At 43.4% G+C, this 21,863-nt stretch overlaps 1 protein-coding gene and 1 long non-coding RNA gene across 17 annotated transcripts in view; one reads left to right on the top strand and one right to left on the bottom strand.

Annotated features, from left to right (window-relative positions):
* The window catches only part of Ncapg2 (non-SMC condensin II complex, subunit G2), a 74,402-nt gene extending 61,221 nt beyond the window's left edge, over nucleotides 1-13,181 (bottom strand). For 2 of the 15 annotated variants that reach the window (XM_087553997.1, XM_087554003.1), the window contains exons 1-7: nucleotides 12,600-12,664; nucleotides 11,172-11,336; nucleotides 10,808-10,939; nucleotides 5,650-5,838; nucleotides 4,958-5,072; nucleotides 3,294-3,448; nucleotides 2,325-2,459 (exon numbers count right to left, since the gene is read on the bottom strand). In XM_087553997.1, the coding sequence (XP_087410123.1) occupies nucleotides 2,325-2,459; nucleotides 3,294-3,448; nucleotides 4,958-5,072; nucleotides 5,650-5,838; nucleotides 10,808-10,885 (672 nt within the window). In that variant the 5' untranslated portion in view covers nucleotides 10,886-10,939; nucleotides 11,172-11,336; nucleotides 12,600-12,664. 15 annotated transcript variants of the gene reach the window in all.
* On the top strand, nucleotides 12,938-20,356 carry LOC148005526 (uncharacterized). 2 transcript variants are annotated; one of them, XR_015622625.1, is made up of 4 exons: nucleotides 12,938-14,620; nucleotides 16,736-16,807; nucleotides 17,119-17,176; nucleotides 18,539-20,356. It is a non-coding gene; the product is annotated as an uncharacterized LOC148005526 (long non-coding RNA). The 2 variants fall into 2 exon arrangements; XR_015622624.1 differs by lacking the exon at nucleotides 16,736-16,807 and having other exon boundaries at nucleotides 18,539-19,115.
* Nucleotides 20,357-21,863: the final 1,507 nt, after the last annotated feature.

Here is a 21,863-nt window from a genome sequence, read left to right as displayed (position 1 = left end):
ACAATAGGCATGGCTAGATGCAGACTTTTCTAGTGGTGCTAATCAAATTACAGGATGGGGACTGGGGGCTACCATGGGACCAGACTTTCTACTAAGGGCTGAGACCCTGAGGAATGCATTTTGGAAGCCTTCTCTACTGCTTCATGAGAAACGGCTGCAGAGACATGTTCTAAACCCACTGTATTACAGTCACCTGCACCCCAGCAAGGGCACACAGTCCACATCGATAACCACTGTACGGTGACCTCACATAACAGAACTATTCCCTAGAAACCATGTTAATAAACGATTGAATCTAGGGACTGAATCTAGGGCCTAATCTTTGCTAGGCAAGATTACAGCCCTAGCCCTAAAAATATCTGGTACAAAAGAGTACTTAAAAATGTGATTTATATTAAGTATATAATAAAAATAAAAAGCTAAGACAATACGCACTCTTTTTATTTCATACTAAGTTCTCTAGTCATGGCACTTTACATGTGAGATAAATCTGAACTGAAACTGGCCACATGAATTGAAGTTGTTTGGTTCCTGAATGGTGAAAAGAGAAATGGAGGTGTGTGGTGCTAATATTTGTGTATATGCCAATTAAACGTAGCCATGTGGCCAGGGGAGGCTTAGTAGTCAAGCACTTACCTAGCATGCATGGGGTTCTGAGCTCAACTCTTAGCACACACACCTCTCCAACCTCATGCTGGCTAAAACTTCGTCAACTTGATACAATCTAGAGTCATCTGAGTGGAGAAAACCTCCACTGAGAAAATATCGCCATAAGACTGGCCTATGTACAAGCAAGTAGGACATTTTCTTGATTAATAAATGACGTGGCGGGGTTGGGGATTTAGCTCAGTGGTAGAGCGCTTGCCTAGGAAGCACAAGGCCCTGGGTTCGGTCCCCAGCTCCAAAAATAAATAAATAAATAAATGACGTGGCCCAGCACATTATGGGTGGTACTACCCCTAGACAAGTGGTCCTGGATGGTTTAAGAAAGTAGGCTGAGCAGGGCTTGGTGGTGCATGTATTTAATCCCAGTACACATGATGCAAGGCAGGCAGATTTCTGTGAGTTCAAGACCAGTTTGGTCTACATAGAAGGTTCCACGCCAGCCAGGGCTATGTAGTAAGATCCTTTCTCAAAAAAGAAAAAAGGCAATTCAAGCAATAATATTAAGAGAGCAATAACCTATGTGAAGGACTGGACAGCAAGGGCTACATAAGAGAGTTCCTATCTCAAAAAATAGAAATAAAACAGCAATAGCAGCAGCAACAACAACAGGAAAATGAAGGCAGGCTTAGAAAACCATGGGAGGGGCTGGGATTTAGCTCAGTGGTAGAGCGCTTGCCTAGCAAGCACAAGGCCCTGGGTTCAGTTCCCAGCTCCGAGAAAAAGAAAAGAAAAAGAGAAAAAGAAAACCATGGGAAGCAACCCAGGAAACAGTATTCTGCTATGGCCTCTGCTTCAATTCTGGCCTCTGGGTTCCTGCTTTGAGTTTCTGCCCTGACTTCCTTCGTGATGGGGTGTGATCAGAGTTGAAATTATTCCTTTCCTCCCCAAGTTGCTTTTAGACAGAATATTTTATAACTCTAAGACACACACACACACACACACACACACACACACACACACACACACACACACACACACACAGAGTAATCTGTAGAAAGAAGAGAGCAGAGCTTAGCCACAGGAACATAACTCTTATATTTACATGTGTGTGTGTGTGTGTATGTATATGTATATATATAGTGATTCTACATGTATAATATACATTTATATGTAAATATGTAATTATATGTGTAAATCCAATTTATTGATACCTATTTCCATCTAGTTTAATGATGAAAATAAGGCAAGATGTGCTCAAACTCAAAGAAACAAACAAAAAAACCTACTTACTGAAGTGACCATTCTAGAATTTTGGTTTAAAAAACAGAAATATTGTAAGAATATGTTTTTGTTTTAATCCCAGATGTGGGGATATGGAGCTGCTTCCCACTGTCCAAAGCCACTGTGATTTGCCTCAGGCTCTAGCAGAGGCGTTGTTTTGCCAGCTGCAGATAGTGTCTGCACTTGTGTGACATTTGGAGCTCTAGGGACTTTTCAGAAGGTCTATAAATGCTAGGGCCAGAGAAATGTGTGGTTGGTGGTTGGTGGTTATCCAGGGGGTTGACTGTGGTTTGTTAGAAGAAAAAAAGGAGAAAAATTAGATTCAGGGATCTCTAGCTCTTTCTCCTCCCCTTCTTTATCTTTCCTTTTCTCCTGTCTAGTGACTGAAAGGCGGGGAAAAAAAATGAACAAATTAGCAAACACCAGCCATAACTCACCTCCTCCTTCTTGATGCAATTAACATTTATGAAGCACTGGAGCAGCATATCTTTAATTTCTCTACTCTCCTCCAAATCATAGTCAAAGCAGTACAGAGCCTGGTGGATGCGCCACAGCCTACACATATCTGCACCCTGTGAATGACACAGAGAGCCACACAGGAGACAATAACATACTACCTGTTTCAGTTACTTTCTTTACCTTTATAAAAAGAAAGTAAAGTTGTATTTCAAGCTAATTATCATGAATAATGAAGATTAGATTACCAAATCATCAAAAATTAGGACACAGTGACAAGTGAAAAGGGGTGTGTCCCGCACTCAGGAGGCAGAGGATCTCTGTAAGTTTGAGGACCGCCAGGCCTACAGAGCTAGTTCCAGACAGCTAAGGCTATACAAAGAAACCCTGTCTTGAAAAACAACAAAGCCAACCAACCAAACAACAACAAAAAACAAGTTTGCAAATGCTCTGTGTAGTTCTACAGAACACTTTGGGCTTTTTTTTTTTTTTTAAATAGGACCTCATGTAGCCCAGGCTAGCCTCCAACTACCAAATTATTTTTGTTCGGCTCAGCTACAATTTCCCTAGGACTTCATAGCAATGTGAAATAATTGCCATAATAATTCTAAATCATGCCTGCCTCTTACCCAGGATACTCCCTGACTAAAACCCACTGGCACAGCTTAGTCTCTGCACCCCCGCTTCCTTTCCTTTGCAGAACTAGGATCAAGGCATACAGGTAGAGTAACTGCCTTTTCATCATGAAGTGACAAAGAGGACAGCAGCCACACTCTAAGGAAAGAACATGGAGGAAAAAGCCCAACTTTCAATCTTGGTCTGGATGGTGTTCCCACCTTTGACCTCTATATTTAACTGTAAGAACTCACCTAAACTGGGAAGCTATAGAATCCAGCCCCTTTCTACCTAATCCGCCCCTCACTAACATACCCTGAAGAAAGGAAACGTACTGTTTTGGTCTCCAGACTCTTCCTCAGCAGCATGACAAACGCAGTCTTTCCCATGTCCTCCTTGGCAGGAAGGCCCCTTTCCCACCATTTGACACACAGATCCTGAATAGAGTTCTGGAGTTTTTGTTCAGATTCAGGTAATGCATATAAAATACCTAAATGTAAAGCACAAATGTTTTCTGTTATTAAGCAGTTTATTACCATTTCAGACTCAAAAGTACAGAGTGCTGGGCTGGAGAGATGGCTCAGTGGTTAAGAGCACTGATTGCCCTTCCAGAGGTCCTGAGTTCAATCCCCAGCAACCACACGGTGGATCACCACCATCTGGAATGCAATCCGACACCCTGTTCTGGCATGCACGTATACATGAAGATAGAGCACTCAATTCACAAAATAAATAAATCTTTAAAAAAAGTTCAGAGCACTATGACTTGGTACAAGGCCTAGCTTAGCAAATATTAGTTTATTTGTTAAATAAACATAATTTATAGAATGCCAATACTTAGCCAAAAAAAGATTTACAAGTGTTATACAAACAGATAAAACAAAATACAAAACAGAGAACTTCAGACCTGGAAGCCTCATACTAATACATCTTGCTATCACCACAACTCTTCCCTCACTGGGATAGGTTCTGACCACCACAGGCTCAATGTGCTGGTCTTGGGTCTTGGCTCAAAGGTGGAAAACAATCAAAGCAAATAACATAATGAATATAAAAACTATTGCTTTTAGAATATAAAGGCTCGATAACTGTTAATAATGCTAACAATTACCCACAGATGCCTGAATAGCATTATACGCATATAAAGCTCCTGAAGTAATTCTGAGTCTGGAGCAACTACAGTGAGACTATAAATAAACTGATAGTGACATCCACAGAGAATTTAGAAGCAAATTTCTACACTGCCTGGGGTAATTTAAAATAATAATAAAAAAAAGATACTGTCGACTTGTGGAGTAACAAAGAAAGGGTGGGGGGGGAAATAGCTGGAAGGGACTAGATTAAAAACATACTAAAAATGTAAAATATTTAAAAAGAAAAAATTATGCTAATTTCAGGAAATCAGACCAAAGTAGCTCCTAAAGACATAAAGAAACGCAAGTGATGCTAAGACTGAGAACGTGGGAATGTGCCCGAGGAGACAATACCCAAATGAACTAAGTACTCAAAAGACAGTTCCACAGAATCCTTAAAACTGCTATTACATTTATAAAATACGTTTGTGTAAATATTTTATAACCAGTTTTCATCACTTCAGGTGAGTATACCACTTAATAAACAGCTTTACTGGCTTAGTTAAAGTTAGCAAGAGACACTGGAATCAACAACTCCAAAGACCATGGTCATCCTTAACAAGAAATTCAGCGACACAGATTCTTGGGCTGTGTGGCAATAGCACAGACTGAGAATATGCAGAGATGTCCCTTCAAGCAAGCACACTGTCCTGAAGAAGCTGCAAGTGACAGTGTCAGCAACTCAGAACCACGACCACCCTCCCCAACACTGAACAGAGCCTACTAACTCACAGTGCCCTTGAGAACTTGAGTGCAAAGAGATGCCTTTAAATTCTTGTTTCAGATTGCCTGCCCTGCTCATGAACGTAGGTGACTTCCCTTTAAAAGGTGCCACGTGAGTGCCCACTACTGAAAATGCCACTTACCATTCAATATCACAGCACACTCCAGGAGGGCGCCATAGTTCTCATGTTCATTTATTATAGGTACAGAAGCAAGAATTACAGTAACAATTGCATATGTTATTTCTACGCTCTTTTTCTAAAAATAAAACATAAGTGAGTTAAAATGAGCAACTTGTAACACTCCACTTGTTTTTTAAAAAATCAAATAGTTACTAAATTTCAAAAATGGAACCTTTAGCTTTTTTTTTTTTTCTTTTTTTTTTTCGGAGCTGGGGACTGAACCCAGGGCCTTGCGCTTGCTAGGGAAGCGCTCTACCACTGAGCTAAACCCCCAACCCCACCTTTAGCTTTTTTTAAAAGGTGGATTCAAATTGAATATAAGTCAAGTGTCCTATAAAAATCATAACACTGAGTAGCAGAACAGCAAAAGCAGGACTTGGCAGCAGGTAACTACAGGACTGGCATATTGCATTTTCTTAATTTTAAAGTTCAACCATTTGAGCTGGGCATGGTGGCACACGCCTTTAATCCCAACTAAAGAAGCTGAGGCAGGTGATGCTCCAGTTTGAGGCCAGCCAGGTATGCATGTGAGTTCCAGGCCAGTCAGGACTAATAGTGAGAGTCTGTCTCAAAGAGAAAGTGCAATTATTCAAATAAACAGTCTTTTCCTAGTACAGGAGAGAGGAACATTTTTGTTTCTGAAAGGCAAATACCATCTTTGGACTGTGCTCTGGTTCCATATCGTCTGCGCCTTGGACTTCCGCTGTCAGCCACCCATCCACAGGGCTTTCCAGCAATGCTTCTGTTAGCAAGTCTTTCAGCCTTTGCCATAATTCTTCTTTCTGCTTCCTTGACAATTCATCTAGTAACTCACTTAAGCTGAAAGGATCAGAAGGATCTTTCTGGAAAACAGATTTAAAAAAACACAAAATATGAAAAATTAATTGCATTCTTTTCACACTGGTATTACTAGAAAAGTTTAAGTAATAAATTAGTTACATGTTTAAACATCTGGCTAGTTTTTTCCAAAATTCTTTCCTAATAGGGAAAACAATACCAAATTACCAAGCAGAAAGCATCAAATCTCTCCTCCCCTTCTTTTTTTTTTTTATAATTTTTATTTATTTTATGTATATGAGTACATTGTAGCTGTCTTCAGACACACCAGAAGAGGGCATCAGATCTCATTACAGATGGTTGTGAGACACCATGTGGTTGCTGGGAATTGAACTCAGAACTTCTAGAAAAGCATTCAATGCTCTTAACCACTGAGCTCTCTCCAGCCCTTTCCTCCCCTTCTTAATACTAGACAGTTAAAGTTAAAAATTTCACCCACTTAAAATTCCTATAATCAATTCAAATGTCCACCATCCCCAGGCCTGTCGTCAGGTACAAACGTATGCTGCGGGTAAATAATGCAAAGGGTCAGATTCCCTTCCTTCCAGTTCTTTGTGCTACCAACAAACCCTCTGCTCCTCAGCCCTAGACAGCAACCTTTCCCTGAATCACTGAGTCTTTCCCCACATCCTTGGCTTCTCTTCTCACTTTGGGCAGACTGACCACATCTCTCTGAGAGATAAGAACAGGCACTGTCAAAACATATGAAACTCAATCAAAAGGATTTTCCAGCAGCTACTCTAGAACAACTGAGGCACAAGTATAGTGACAATAATAGATTATAGCCTCCAGACTAAATTAGTATCAATGTATCAATGAGGTTATAAATTAATAAAAACCAAATCATTCATTAATAGCACTGGCATGCTGCAGGGCACCAATGAATAAAACTAAAGGAATATGGAGTTCACAAGTGACAATTTGATAGCCATAATAGTAACAGACTCTGGTAAGAACTATCCACAGACACTAAAACAAACAGATACAAGTGTGCAGAGAGGCAGGTCCTCCACAGTTACTCATTTCCTCAGAGAGCCCATGGTTCCAAAGGGAAAGCAGAAAGTTACTGGCATAGGCCATGAGCAGCCACTTACTCACCTACCATGGGACCCCCACATAACAATGCTGTCCTGAAAGGCCCTGACATTTCCAAGCAGCCCCTTCTGATACAGACACTTGATCTGACTGGACTGGCTAATAGAAGAAAGAATACAAAAAGAGCCACCCATACCTACAAGCCTTCAGTGCTGTGACAAGCACAGGAAGGCAGATTAAAGAGCACCTGAGAGATGTGACAGCTAAAGGCAGAGTCTGACGCTGGGTTGGATCCTGATCAGGAAAAGCATGACTAGAAAGGGCATTATTGTGACAACTGTTCAAACATAAAAATGTACTGTAAATAGTGTTTCAAGTTTCACATCTTGAGGATCTTCATGTAGTATATAAAATGGAATTTCAACCATTTGTAAAGAAAAGTGAAATTTGAAGGAAAATAATAGCTCTACAGAGTACTGCATTAACTAACGTGGTCCAGATTCATCAAAAAATTACCGGTACTTTCTCATATGCAGATCCCAAGTTTTAATACTTCCATGTACTATGTCCCTAAGCAGGCGTGAAGATGGGTATAGGTTATTAAACTTCCTAAAAGACCATGAAGGGAAAAAAGTGTTGCTGGGGTAAGGGAGAGCACAGGAAAAGTACACAGGTGACATACAAGCAGAAAGGAAGATACTGAGTATAGAAGCATATGGGAGGGGGCAGGAGATAGGAAAGAGTGCAGGGAAAAATTAAAACAACAAAAAGTAATGTGAAAAATACCATAAATGAAACCTAACTGCAAGTTTAAGTTTCAAGAATGTACAGAGCTATGGGAATAGCTCAACTGGTTAAGTTCTTGTGAAGATCCGCATTTGGATTCCCAGAACTCATTTAAAAGCTGGGCATGGCAACCTGACTATAATTCCTGCTTCTTGAGGTAGGTGACAAGAGATAACAGGATCTTTGTCTAGAAGCTCTTGGTCCACCCACAAGAGCTTACATGGCAAAGTTCCCGACTGAGATATCCTGTCTCAAAAAAAGATGGAAGGCATCTGAAGACCTACACCTGAGACCATTGTCTGACCTCCACATGTGCACCCCATGTTAAATAAACATACACACAAGTTCAAGCATACACACAAAGAATTCAAGGTGTACTTAGTGGTTACCAATTACTGAATTTTTTATCCTAGAATCATTCTTTGTTTTGGAATCATTTAAGACAGTTAGTTATAGACATGAGACTCGATCAGGGCGTATTTTTCTAAAACAAAGATATTTTCTTTAACAACATAAAAAATCATTAGCTCCACCGCTCTATGGACCACAGCTCCCCCACCTTCCATAATGTTCCATATGTCTCTGAGGCTAATTTGTCTCTTTCTTCTCTTTTCTGCTCTATTGTTCTTTCCCCTTCCCCACAAGAATGGCAGGGGCTGTGTAAGCTGGCCATCTACTTCTAACTATAAACTCTCAATCTCTCTCCAGGGAAAACATCGTATTTACCATAGCATTTATTTTTAGTGACTTAATGTGTGTTACTGTGTTCTATTAGGGTCCTATCTTTAATGTGTCATAGGCAAAAAGTTTTAGTATTGTACCTCTAGCCCTATTTTCTCTAATAATCTCTGTGGATTATTTACTTGAGAAAGACTTTCCTTTTAGCCCAGACTGACCACGAACCCAACAAGCCTTAATTCATGATCCTTCTGCCTCAGCATTCTGAGTGCTATAATTGCTAGGGTATACCAACACCCCCACCATTCTGGTTTTTATCACCAATGCTCCAAGGTGGTGGTTGTTAGCAATGCACATGTCAGAACTCAGTGATTCACTAAGGTGCAAAGACTCACCTAACAGGCCTCAAACTGATAAGCATCTTTTCCTTGGCTCCTATCAGGTTAAAGAACTAAAACTGCCATTACAGAAAATGGCATTTCATAACATTCAATTTGATGAAACTAAGCAATGTACAGTTCTAATACACACATAAATGTATATTGTTTTACAAGCTTCATGGTGACTGGTTACATTGTTATTAAATGTAAACAAAGCTCGCTAATGCTAGACTAAAAGGGATTAATAAATATTTCACCAAGATATCTGCTAGTTGCCAAGCAGTACCACGGAGACTCAACATCAACAGGCTGCTAGGATGAGAGGACTTCAGAAAGATGCATCAATAGGCCGCTACCGTGTCCTTGAGTTACTGCATTTGTCTTCCCATCTGTGTGTGTACAGCTGTGCACTTGTATGAAGACCAGACTTGATGCTGGATGTCAGGATCTCTCATTAAACTTAAAGCATACTGACTGGAGAGACTACTGTCTATCAAGCTCTAGAAATCCTCCCGTCTCCACCTCCTAGTGCTGGGATTATAGGCATGCATGCCAACGGGACCTGGCCTTTCACAAAGGTGATTCTCATACTAGGGTGGCAAGCACTTTATAAACTCACTCGTCTCCCCAGCTCTCTGCTTGCCTTTTAATATTATTAACTTACTTGACTACCAGCTCACATCATTTTAGTTTTAGTTACACTGTGGCATGTGACTCACAACAACTGCCTTTGGGCATTAAATGCAGATGAATTACATTTCTAACACAAACCACCAGACAGACACACTTCCATTAACGCAGACAGTTACACAGTTTTATATAGACTCCTATAGACACTACTATGGTATGATCTGAGACAAGATCATTTGTCTTAACGAAGAAAAGTAGTTTCATAAATGTTACCAGCAATAACTCACAATTAGACCCTTCCCTAATGTTGGCCTTTTGATTTTCATTGCTTGATCTTAATCAAAACAGGTTGGGCATGTTGGCTCAGGCCTCCTGCACAAAGGGTCAACATCACAACACTAGTACAGAGCCCCACTTGAGTTCCTGTATCAAGCACTCCCATAACAGAAGCCCCCACTGATAGCGAATGGCACCTTTCTATCTCTTGCCTAGACTTCTCTGACTTTCAAATACGCTGTAGGTCTGTCTCGTGACCACCATCCTGGATATACCGTTATGACAGTCATCTTTTCCCCATACCTAGGCTGTTCCCTCACTATTATATCCAAACAAACTGCACCACTACCCATGCAGTTGAAGGCTTCCAACTTCCACCTAAACCCAGTGTCAGTGGTAAGCAGGGCTGCACGGTCTACCTCCCTGGCCTGGTCCCTCAACCTGCTCTGCACAGGCAGGCAGATGGGCATTCCCAGAGGCAATTCTTTCTCCCGGCCTCTCATTGTCTTCTGTTCTAATTCTCTCTCCACTCCTGCTCCTCAGTCACCATGCTGGCCACTCTCTGCCCACTGGGCAAACTCTGAACTTCCTAAAAGGTCTGCAATCATTTGAATGTGAAATGCCCTCTCCAGACTCTGGTATTTGAATGGTTGGTTCCCAGTGGGTGGCTCTATTTGGGGAGGTTTAAGTGCTAAGGCCTTGATGTTTGTTATGCACATATTGAGAATGTGAGCTCTCAGCCTCCTGCTCCCATCAGGCATACCTCCCTGTCTGGGCTCAGTCCTCTGGAACCATAAGCCAAGAATAAGGCTTTTTGTAAATTGCTTTTGTTCACGGTGTTTTATCACTGCAAGAGAAAAGTAACTCAGCTTCCATCCTCTTTCTATAGCACCCATCACTGCACTCTGGCCCTGCCAAAACTCTTCAGGTTAAAACACAGCCATCCTTCTCCAAGCCCGAGGAGTCCCTTCAACTCCATGGGCTCTTTGGATAACTTATGTTTATCTTCTACTTTTTAACACAGCCCCAAAGTGGGTCCATTTAATTCTAAAGAATTTACCTATCTTTATAAAAATAAACATTCACCCCTAAGGACTCACTGAGAGAACTATATTTCACTCTGTGATATGATTTTAGAATATTACTTATATCCAGAGTCAAAACTACTACAATAAAACACTAAACTTACATCAAGTTGAAGAAACTGCAGAAACTCTTCCACCAGCTCCTTAGATACTGCTTGGATGAACGCCTCCCGTTTTTCCATGGTGGATGTGACTGTTCTAAGGGAGCTTGCCTTACAACCCTGTTAGGACACAATCTGACCAAAACATAAATGTGCAAAATTTCCCGTAAGTTTTAATTTAATATAAACATTTAAGAAATTTTATAGCACTACAGAAGATAGTTTATAACAACATTCTGACACAAAATTGCAATAATCTGAAAAAAGATCTACTGATGTTATAAACAAAATATCTACATTATCACCACTTGTCAATGAAACTACAATGAAAGGAACAAGAAACTAAAAACTCCCTTGGGAATCTTACTTTCACTTCCTTTCAGTCTTTAGATGCTGGCTTGGGGAAGACCTGATTTATGCCATAGGTTCAAGTTGATCTCCACAGCTGAATTCTGCAGACTCCACATCTAAAAGTCCCATTCTTCCAAGAAGATCCCACCCAACAATCCTCTCTTGTTTTTCAAGTGAGAGACTTGGAAGGAAAACCACAACAGCCCTTAGGTCACCTGGGAGCTTGTTAGACAGAACATCTGTGCCTCACTTCAGCAACCTCCTCTGCACACTTACAGGTTAATGAGAGCTCAAAGGACCTTGTTCTCCTTCTTACATGTGATCTCCCAGGAAACCCCTTTTACCTTTACACCAGGTGCTACAATGACATACTCAAAACATAAGCCTAACAATACAGTTACAGCAAATGATGGACCATATTTGCAACAGGACTTCTCGTTTTAAGAATAATTTGAAAAGCCCCTACACCTTTAAAAATACAGCAATATGCGAAATTATTGGCATTAATTATGGAGATCGTGAATCACAATAAACATTCCTATTCTAAACTGAATAAAATAGAAAATAACCTCAAATTGACAACTCCTCACATTAGTAAATCTCAAATACAGCCACTTCGTTCCTCAATTCAAATGGCTGAATTGTGAACCATCACTTTTTTTTGTTGTGAATAAAATGGAGAGGAAAGGAGGGTGACTAGTATCAACACTTCTCTGATTATGGTCACTTGTTTATTTAAGTGCATGCCTTTGGCGACTTAGAATGCCATATAATGTCTACATGTGCTAGACTTACAAATTGTTATTCCATTTCTTGATTTGTCTCTTTCGTTAGTTCATAACTACGATCCTCCCTAGAGCAATCCTAAGTGTAGGTTCTGGTTCCTCCGTATGTCGGTCCAAGTATAAATCAACGTCAGGCCCAGTTAAGTGTCAACACTCATGTCCTCCCTAGTCAGCATCCCAGACCGGTGCCAGGTTCTTCCGTGTCATTCTCTAGTTAGGTCTGGGGTTCTTCGGATGTCAGTTTCAAATTCAGGGCTGGGGTTCTCCCGAGTCAACCCGGGTGCAAGTCTTTTGGTCCTACCTACTCACCCTGGCTCCTTGTCTGGGGGTCCTACCTAGTCTGCATCAGGTCCTTGTCTGAGAGCCTCCCCTGTGTACCCAGGTCTCGTTTGGAGTCCTCTCCAGTCAAATTCGGGCCCTCTTCCGGGGTCGTCCTAGTCTGCGGTTCTACCTAGTGAACCCGGGTTCAAAGCTGAGATCCTCCGTGGCGAGCCCCGCGTCTTGGTCTAGGATCCTTCCTAGTCAGCCGGGGTCCGGCTCTGCCCTCCCGCAGCACCTCCCACTCCACAAGCGCCCGAGACCGATGGCGGCCGCGGACAAGAGACCTGCGACAGTATCCGTCGCTCGGCCGCGGTCGCCCGACACCGGGTCCTACTTACTTCTCACTCAACTCACCGCGCAGCGCTCACCTCACCACCGACCCATGGTTTCCCGCGCTCGGACTAGATTCAAACACACCCGCGCACATCCCGGACCCACCCGCCCTCCAGCCCGTCACCAGTCGCCGCTCTCACGAGATCTGACGCTGTCCAGGCCACGCCCATATCCGGCAACTCTTTGGCCAGGCTCCGCCCCCTAGCGCCCAATCACCGCCTCCTGGGCCTGACTCGGAACCTCCCCCGGGAGTCTCTCTGGCGCGCCCACAGGATGCGCACGCGCACGGCTGCTGGCCATGTTTCCCGCTTCGCGCCATCCTTTCCCCGCCCCGCCCACACACACAGACCTTCTGTGGTAACGCGGCGGTTGCTACTGTGTTTCTTGCTGCTCGGTGAGAGATCGCGCAGCAGGCGGAGGAGGGAGACCAAGAAGAGGAGGCTAGGAAAAGACCGAAGGGAAGAAGGAAGGAGGTGGTACTAGGAGAGAGAGAAGGGGACCCTGAGGAGAAAACGGGGAGACAGGAGGAGGGGAAAGGAGAGAAGCTAAAGAGGCTGAGTGGAAAGGGAAGGACCAGTGGAGAGGAGGAAGAGCCTTGGGCGTGGTGGCAGAGGAGGCAGAGGAAGAAGGAGTGTGATGTCAAGGCACCCCAAGGAAGAGGCTGGGCCTTCATCGCTGAAGGCACCCAAGGTGTCTTGAACTTAGAGTTCCCAACTTCAGAAATGAGAAAAAAAATAAGTGTGTGTTGTTTACAAGTCACCCATCTCTGGAGCCTTCTTATAGCATAAAACAGATGAAGACTGGGAGGTGGGGGATGTGGGGAGCCATCTGAGGAAGATGGCAGCCCTAGCCTGTCCTTCCCGGGAATTCAACAGTGGATGGTGCTTAGCCCCATTGCTGGAACTGGGAAGCTCTCCATGGCTAGGAAACAGACTGGTCCTATGCCTGAGTCCACTCATGACCTTTCCTGTCTGTGGTTTCCTGCACATGGAAACCAAAGCCAGCCCTCCAACCTACATTTCTCTCCCCAGCTTCTGGCTTCCTTCCACCTCCCTGCTAACTCTCCCTCAGCCATTCCCTATTCCCTGTCAGTTTTTCTCCAAATGAAGTCACTGTTGCCAGTTCATGGAAAGTCCCTTCAGAAACGTTTTCTGTACTTAATGCTCAAAAGGTCTAGACTGAGTTCTGTTGCCTGGATTGAATTTAAAGATTTCACCCCAGGGGAAGCCAGCCTATCCAACATAGGACAAGATGCCTGTTGAGTACAAAAGAAAAGGCGGCCATAAACTTGTATTTATCTTGATAAAGCAAAAGTATGGTCTTAACAGTATAAGATGATAGTGGAGAGAGGCTACAGGTCAGTTAGGAAATTTGAAGTAGTTAGAGCCACAGAGGCAGGGTCAACCCACCCACAGCAAGCTACCATTCGTAGCTCTTACCTGCTTCTTCATACAGGAACCTCTTAATCTCTGACCACCTCCCTATCCAGTCCCTTGTTTCCCTACAGTCCCTTGAATTTGGACACCCTACCTCACCACTCTCACTGTTTCATCTGCAGTCAAAGTGTGAACAACCAGCCTCAAGCTGGACTCCCACCTGGACTTGCTATGCACTGTTCTGGGCTTCCTGCCATTCTCATTGTGGTTTGACTCAAGTCCAAAAGAAATCAGTTTCCCCTGTCTTGTTCCCCTTCTTCACTCACTTTTCCATTCTTGACTGGTATGCTTCCTTCCTGTTAAGAAACGGACAGTGACTTTAGCAGTGAGTTCTGAAAACTCAGAGCTAGGCACCTAGACAGGCCAGTAACTCATGTGCTTCCCTGGTTTGCCATGTATTTAAAAAAAAAAAATAACGAAAACAAAACAAAAAAACCTGCAAACAACCCAATGAGAACTGAGCTGGTGATATAGTTCAGTTGGCAGAATGTCTTCCGACAATGCCCTGGGCTCAACGATTAGCACCACATAAACAGATGGAGCTCACCTGCAGTCTCAACACTCCAGGGTGGAACCAAGAGAAACAGAAAGTGAGTTCATCGTTGGTTACACAGTTCAAGGCCTGCCTGGGATAAAGGAAATCCTTTCTAAATAAAATAAAATAGGTCACCCATGTCTTCTCATTCTCTAATGTTATGGGATAGTCAACAAAGAAGACGGCTCAGACATGGACTTAAGCCAATGTATTTATTATTCCATTAATTTCTATACATTCTATTACACAGAAAGCCTCTATTAGCCAGCCAGGGGTGTTCAGGATCCCTGTGTAGCCCCAAGTCTTTCTCAGAGTGATCTTTTAAGCACAGAAACCATGTCCTGAGTTGACACACTTCAGTTAGCAAGAGCAGTGAGTCAGAAACAGAACTGCAGAAGCCAAAAGGCAAGGGTAGTAGGTTTGGAGACTTTCCTAGCACTATGGATGTGGATGGATTAGGCCTGTACTTTAGTTTTGGCAGGTAATGCTGTCTCCATGCTGTTTTACAGCCTGAATGGCACTTCCATTGTGGAGTCAGTTGGGCTAAGGACAGAACTTTCAGCTAGGAGATATTGCTCTGACCAAAACTTTGCTGTATGTCTGTTCTAACTATATCTCATTATTGGAAACTGTGATGGTGGCTTTCAGTTTATGCAATAGGTCTTGTTCCAATCGGTTCTCTGTTAAATATCTTTTGAGCTATCTCCAGCAACTGGGACCTACTTATACCCTTAACTTTTATAACTTTTTCTAATATCCGGGGCTAAGACACAACCTTTTTACCAGCAGTCTTTAATCCTTTTTAAAAGGACATAGTGAATGAAGACTGTTTCTGTGGTCAGCGTTGAACAGAAGGGAAAATATGTTCTGTCCAGGTTGCATGCAGCAATCACCTGTCTGACCCAAGGGCAGTTTTTCTACTTTTTTTTGGGAGAATGATGGGTGTACTGGCTGGTTTGGGGTGTCAATTTTACACAAGTTATCACAGAGAAAGGAGCCTCGGTTGTGGAACGCCTTCATGAGACCCAGCTGTAAGGCATTTTCTCAACTAGTGATCAAGTGGAGAGGACCCAGCCCATTGTGGGTGGTGCCGTCCCTGGGCTGGTGGTCCTGGGTTCTATAAGAAAGCAGGGTGAGCAAGCCAGGGGAAGCAAGCCAGTAACTAACATCCCTCCATGGCCTCTGCATCAGCTCCTGCTTCCTGACTTGCTTGAGTTCCAGTCCTGACTTCCTTTGGTGATGAACAGCAATGTGGAAGTGAGCTGAATAAACCCTTTCTCTCCAACTTGCTTCTTGGTCATGATGTTTGTGCAGGAGTAGAAACCCTGACTAAGACAATGGGTTTTGAGTTTTTCACCTATGCTCTTGGAGTGGGATGGGCAACCTCTAGGCAACCAGGCATAGACAAAAGGATTCAGGTCCCAGACAGGAAGGGACATAGGTCTTAAGCCAGGGAATTCACCAGAGAAAGCCATTGTCCAATACAGGGAAATAGAACTGAGAGAAACACATAGAAACACACACACACACACACACACACACACACACACACACACACACACACACGGGTGGGAGGGAAATGGAGGAGGGAGGGGGAGAGGGAGGTTGTTGTGGTTTGCCCTGAAGTTATCTGTATTTTGATGCTAATTCCACTGCCCCAAGGACAGCTGCCTAGTTACATACTCAGGAATCAGGTGACTTCACCAGAGCCTTCTCCCCATTGAATTTGCAAAGTACTGGTGAGGGGCAGGTACAGGATAGAAGGAGGCCTGTCATTGGAGGAGAAGGAAGTATGGGCAGGAGAGAAGTTTGAAGGAAGAGGCAGGAGAGAGGAGAGGATAAGAAACTATGGCAAGTGATGTTAAGATTCTGCTCTGTGTATTTACAGGTTGTTATTAATGTTCCTAAGGGATGGATGGTACTGGGCTTTGTATGTTTAAGTGGGCAATTATATCTTATCAATTGAATCTAAGATTATTGTGTTGTGTGTTCTTTTATGTGACAGTTTGAATGTAGGAAAGTGTGCAGGAGCAGGAGACAATGGGCCGCCACAGAGTTAGGATGTGTTTCCGCCAAGATATCTAGCAGATATCTTGGGGTACTGCAGTGCGGACCAAGCGGGATAAAAGACAACCATACCTTTTTTATTTTTATATTTTTACAACAACAGGTGACCACCACACACTCATACACCTAAAGAGACAGATCTCACATGGACCCAGGACACTGGATCAGCAGCCATGTATGTCTGACCTCGCCTATGTGTCCAAACAGAAGGCTTCTTAACCAGACTTACTTCTAGAGGTGACAGACCAGGAGACTTTTTTGTTTCCTTTTGGGATGGAGGTGTCAGACCCTTCTCAAGTATCAGGTAGCAATTGATCAAAGGGAGTTCTGGGGACCTAGAACATCTCAGGTTGTGTACCTGCTAGAAGTCCCCTACTGTTACACTTACAAGGCCCGTATCTCTATATCCGTGAAGAACTGGGAACATGCCAGGTGCATGGCAGCATACACACACACACACCCTGCTCATGCAGCCTTTTCCTCTAGGAAGGTGCCTCTCCTGCATAACCCACTGCAAGACTCATCTCAAGACACCACTTCTATGGTAAGCAATGCTTTGCACCTAACTTACACTCTTCTACTACCTGTGAGACATTTGCCCTCTCCCCTCTCCCCTCTCCCCTCTCCCCTCTCCCCTCTCCCCTCTCCCCTCTCCCCTCTCCCCTCCCCCACTAGATTCTAGAAGTCAGGCACTCGGTCATTCTCTCGCCTATAGCCACAACTCAAGGCCCAGCACACTTCAGACTGTAGACCTGTCTTCTGAAAGAATGTGTGAAGTCACCTCTGTCCTTAAAACCCTTCAGTGTGGCTACTGAGAAAGGGCAGAGTTAAAATTGGACCTCATAGCAAATAATTATAAAACAGACTGAAATAGTTAAAATCGACTAAAATAATACCTTTGATGATGGCAATACCTTTAACAATGGACCAAATGTGAAGGGCAAAGCCTGGATATTTGTTCTGAATTGCATAGGTTAGACAATTACAAGACTCATTCAAAGTGAGTAAGGCAATCTGGTTCCGGGACTCATAGCAGTTCTCTCCAAAGGACACCAATGCTAACAGTTCCTTGAAAAACTCACCCAGAAATATATTTCTATCATGCAAAACTTGTCATACAAAAGCATGCGTGGTAACGTACGACTGTAGTCCCAGTACTTAGGAAGCCGAGGCAGGAATGTGGCTAGTTTCAACTGAGCCTCAGCTACATACAGGGAGCTTTTAAATTTTTTCTTATTTAAACAAAGAAAGAGAAGTATGCAAAATTTTACAATTTCATCATGATTGTGTAAACTTGTAAATCAGAACCAACAGAGTCCTGACCAAAGCGAGTTCTTCAAGTCATTCCGGACAAAACCTTGCCGTGTGGGTAGCTGTGAAGGTTTCCTACCCTCTGTGAGAACCAGAATTGCACAGGACCCAGCTATCAATGAGTTACGGATTCTGTGAAAGGCTCGTGGCTTGCAGCTAATGAGGAAGTGATTGGAGAAATATTTCTTTCCTTTGGGTGGCTTCATGCTATACCGTTTCTAAGAGTGAATTAGATCTCAGAAAGCACAGATATGGATAACATACTCTCACAGTAAGAATTAAAGCAAAAGCAAAGCCAAAAGCTTCAGGTGGGCCTGTTAGCTGGGTTCAACACTGTGCAACACTCTTGCTGACCCAAGAGACAAACCAAGCTCTGGGACTCCCTTGAGATGGAAGGGCTGGTCTGTGGGAAGTCTTTGGAAAAGGGACAGAGGTGAGAAAGGCTGAGTCTCCAGGATTGGCTGCCTACTTCTCAGGTAAGTGGAACTGGGAGCAGAGAAAGACCTGAATGGTGAGGCTCTAATGTGGCCACAAAAATAAGTCCTATCCTTCCCTCTTCTGGTTGTAATTTCCCTTATATTCTTGACCTTTCTAGGGACAAAATGATAAGGAAAGATGAGCCTGCATCCGCTCGAGTTCTTCCTGGTCTCTCGTGGAGACTGCTGCAAAACTGAGGCATAGTTTCAGCCATGGTGTAACTCTTAAGAATAAGACAGCCTCAGGAAAACATTTAGTCATCACTGCTGAGAACGTATGAACTGCCTATGAAAATTCTGATGCCTGATTTTGTCCCGACTAAGATCACTAGGAGTCTGCAAGGTGGCTTGGCAAGTAAAGGCGTTTGCCACCAACCTTGACAACCTAAGCTCCTGCTTGCTTTTCCCACCACCCTGAGTCTGACTGTCTTCAGGCTGGTGCTGCACTGGCTTCTGAAAGGGACTGGGTGAGCAATCTTCATCATCAGTATTCTTCCTTGCAAGAAACGCACACGGCATGGCCCATGTGAGAAGAATACTTTTCTGTCATTGGGACAACTTAGTCTTTTTCACCTGCACTGTGCTGTCATTTATGCCATCAGTGAACTGTCCAGAGTTAGAGCATTTTCAAGGCTCACAAGCACTGAAATTTGTCTTTTTTTAAAATCATTATCCCCCATGAGAACTCTGCCTTGACACAAATTTTGCATTATTTACTTATAAGAGACCTGTCAGAGTGCTAGAAATGTAGATCAGTTGAAGTGTTTGCCTAGAGTGAATGAAGCCCTGGATACTTTGATACTGGATACTTTTGCCCCATATCAAATTGGAAGTGATGGGACATGCCTATAATAACAGCAGGAGAATTAGAAGCAGGTCAGTCTCAGCTACATAGTTTTCTGCTGGCCTGGATATATGAGACCATGTCTTTAAAAGAAAGTGAACCAGCACTTGCTTTTCAATTTCTTACTCCTTCCTGGGTGCTTCAGCAGCCTAAAAACCCTCTTTACAAGACAGTCTAAAAATCATACAGATCCACTAGTGCCTCTCCTAGTGCATAAGGAGTAGACCCCACCATAGAACCCAACAAAGCCACAAAACTCACCAGTCTTGCGTTCCTCCCAAATTAACTACTCTCAGCCCTCATGTGAAGACAGACCCACCCAGTCCAGTGCACTGAATCTGAAATATGCTCTCTCTCTCGTGCCCATTTTCCACAAAAATGCCTGTCTTTCCTCTGTTGTCTTCTGGTATCTGATATTCATGAGGACCATGAACAGTACTACCGAGTGTCCCTAATGCTTGCACAAGCCAGTTCATCCAAGACTGATCCATCCCGTAGTACTTCAGACGATGGAGCCTTTGTCTCTAGGAGAAACCCGTGTTAATATTACTGAATTTCTCAATTATCTACAGAGCTCAGGCTGATCCTATATGAAGCTTTTTACAGAGGATGGGCAGGATCTTCCACCTGACTCTTGTGAGCATGAGATATCCCTCATGAGTCAGGCTGTGGGAGCTCTTTCATTTCTTATTTAAAAGCCTTTTCCACAGGATGCCCTTGGGGGGAATTAGAGGAAGTATTCAACGAGTTGAAGGAGCTTGTGACCCCATAAGAACAACAATGCCAATCAACCAGAGCTTCCACGGACTAAACCACTACTCAAAGTCTATACATGGTCTGACCCCGGGCTCCAACTGCATATGTAGCAGAGAATAGCCTTGTTGGGGCACCAGTGGAAGGGGAAGACCTTGGTCCTGCCAAGGTTGGACCCCCAGTGCGGGGGAATATGGGGGTGTGGTAAGGGAGATGTATGGGGGTAATACCTGTATGGGGAATGGGGAGGGGAGGGAATGGGGGCTTATGGACAGGAAACCGGGAAAGGGAATAACATCTGAAATGTAAGTAAAGAAATATATCTAATAAAAAAATTTTTAAAAAAAGTCTTTCTCCAATTCAATCAGTTCGGAGGCAGCACACCCCCTGGTTATCAGTTTCCATTATCAAATCCCTTATCTACATGCTGGATCATGAATTTTTACTTCTTCTGTATTAAAGATTGGAGATAAGAAATATCTTTAATAATTCTTCATTTTCTCCCTTCTGCACTGTCCAGTTCTTCCCAAAGGTGTCAAATTATATAGATCACAGAATCTATGCTCTTTTCCTCTACGCTCCAGCAATATTAAGAAATGGCCAACCCTGTCATCCTCTATTTTCCCCACTTTTCATCCCATGTCAAAAGTTAATGTGAAGGATAACACTACATGTCTTTCCCCAGTTGCCATTCCTTCCTTACGGAGGTAAGCTCTCTCTGAGCAGAGAGCAAGGCTTCAGTTGCATGTCTCTTTTGGCCACAGAAAAGGCCATACAGCTAACAGCATGGCCTGCTCACAATCCTGTCCTATGTGTGCTATTTTCAGGGTTGCAACATAATTCCTAGTTCATTATCCATTTGGGGAGCATCCTGTACGCAAATGGCAGGTCCCATTCATCAAGCAGATTAATTACTTCATACATAGAGGGTGATGACCACCGTGGGATTCCTTCCATGGACGCTCAACCTTCAGACAGCTCAGCCTCGGGTGTGTGGCTTATTGAAGCAGACATGCAATTATTCCCCCAAGACTCATGTTTGGCTCTGAAGGCCTAATTTGGGTGCCAAGCCTTGTGTGAGTTTTCCTGGGAGCCTATTTCTATTCACCCTAGATACAAAGAGGAATAACGGATTGAACAAATGCTCCCATTCAAGTCCAGTGTGACAAATCAATGAGTTCAGCAAGGTTCCAGGAGCCTGGGTGAGAAGCTACTTACATGAGCCAATGTGACTTAGGCAGCCACATCCCAGGTGACGATTCAGACAAGTCTCACTACTGGAGTACAACACCGCCATCGAAGAGTCTCCTCCTCCAAGAGAGTGCTGTTACTTATTATATCCTTGGGGAGGAGAGAAGCTTGTGAGCCTTTTCCCCACTCCATATGGGATCTCATACAGACAAACACAGCTGATATGATTCAGGATAGCAACAATCACACCCTGCTTGAAGGAAACAGGCACACACACAAAAAGCTTATTGCTTTTAACCAGAGAAGCCTACATGTGTTGCAGATGTTTTCTTTCTTTAAAATTATTTTTATTTTATCTTCATTGGTATTTTGCCTGCATGTATCTGTGTGTGAGGGTGTTGGATCTCCTGGAACTGGAGTTACAAACAGGTGGAACTGGAACTGAACCTGGGTCCTTTGGGAGAACAGTCAATGCTCTTAACCACTGAGCCATCTCTCCAGCCCCAACTTTGCAGACGTTTTATTCCTTGGCTTTTTGGAAGCCTTGAGCAGCAGCAGGAGGAGATGGTAATAGTGTCACGGCTCTCTTACACGGAGGCTTTGAGTACTATAACCCTTATCCCTTCAGCTCATCGGTATTCGGTGTCTTCTGTCGA

This window comes from Rattus norvegicus, chromosome 6, assembly GCF_021556685.1.
Source record: "Rattus norvegicus strain SHRSP/BbbUtx chromosome 6, alternate assembly SHRSP_T2T, whole genome shotgun sequence".
NCBI classification, from domain to species: Eukaryota; Metazoa; Chordata; class Mammalia; order Rodentia; family Muridae; genus Rattus; species Rattus norvegicus.
The sequence above is the reverse complement of the archived record's forward strand: the minus strand, read 5'-3'. Positions and strand labels throughout refer to the sequence as shown.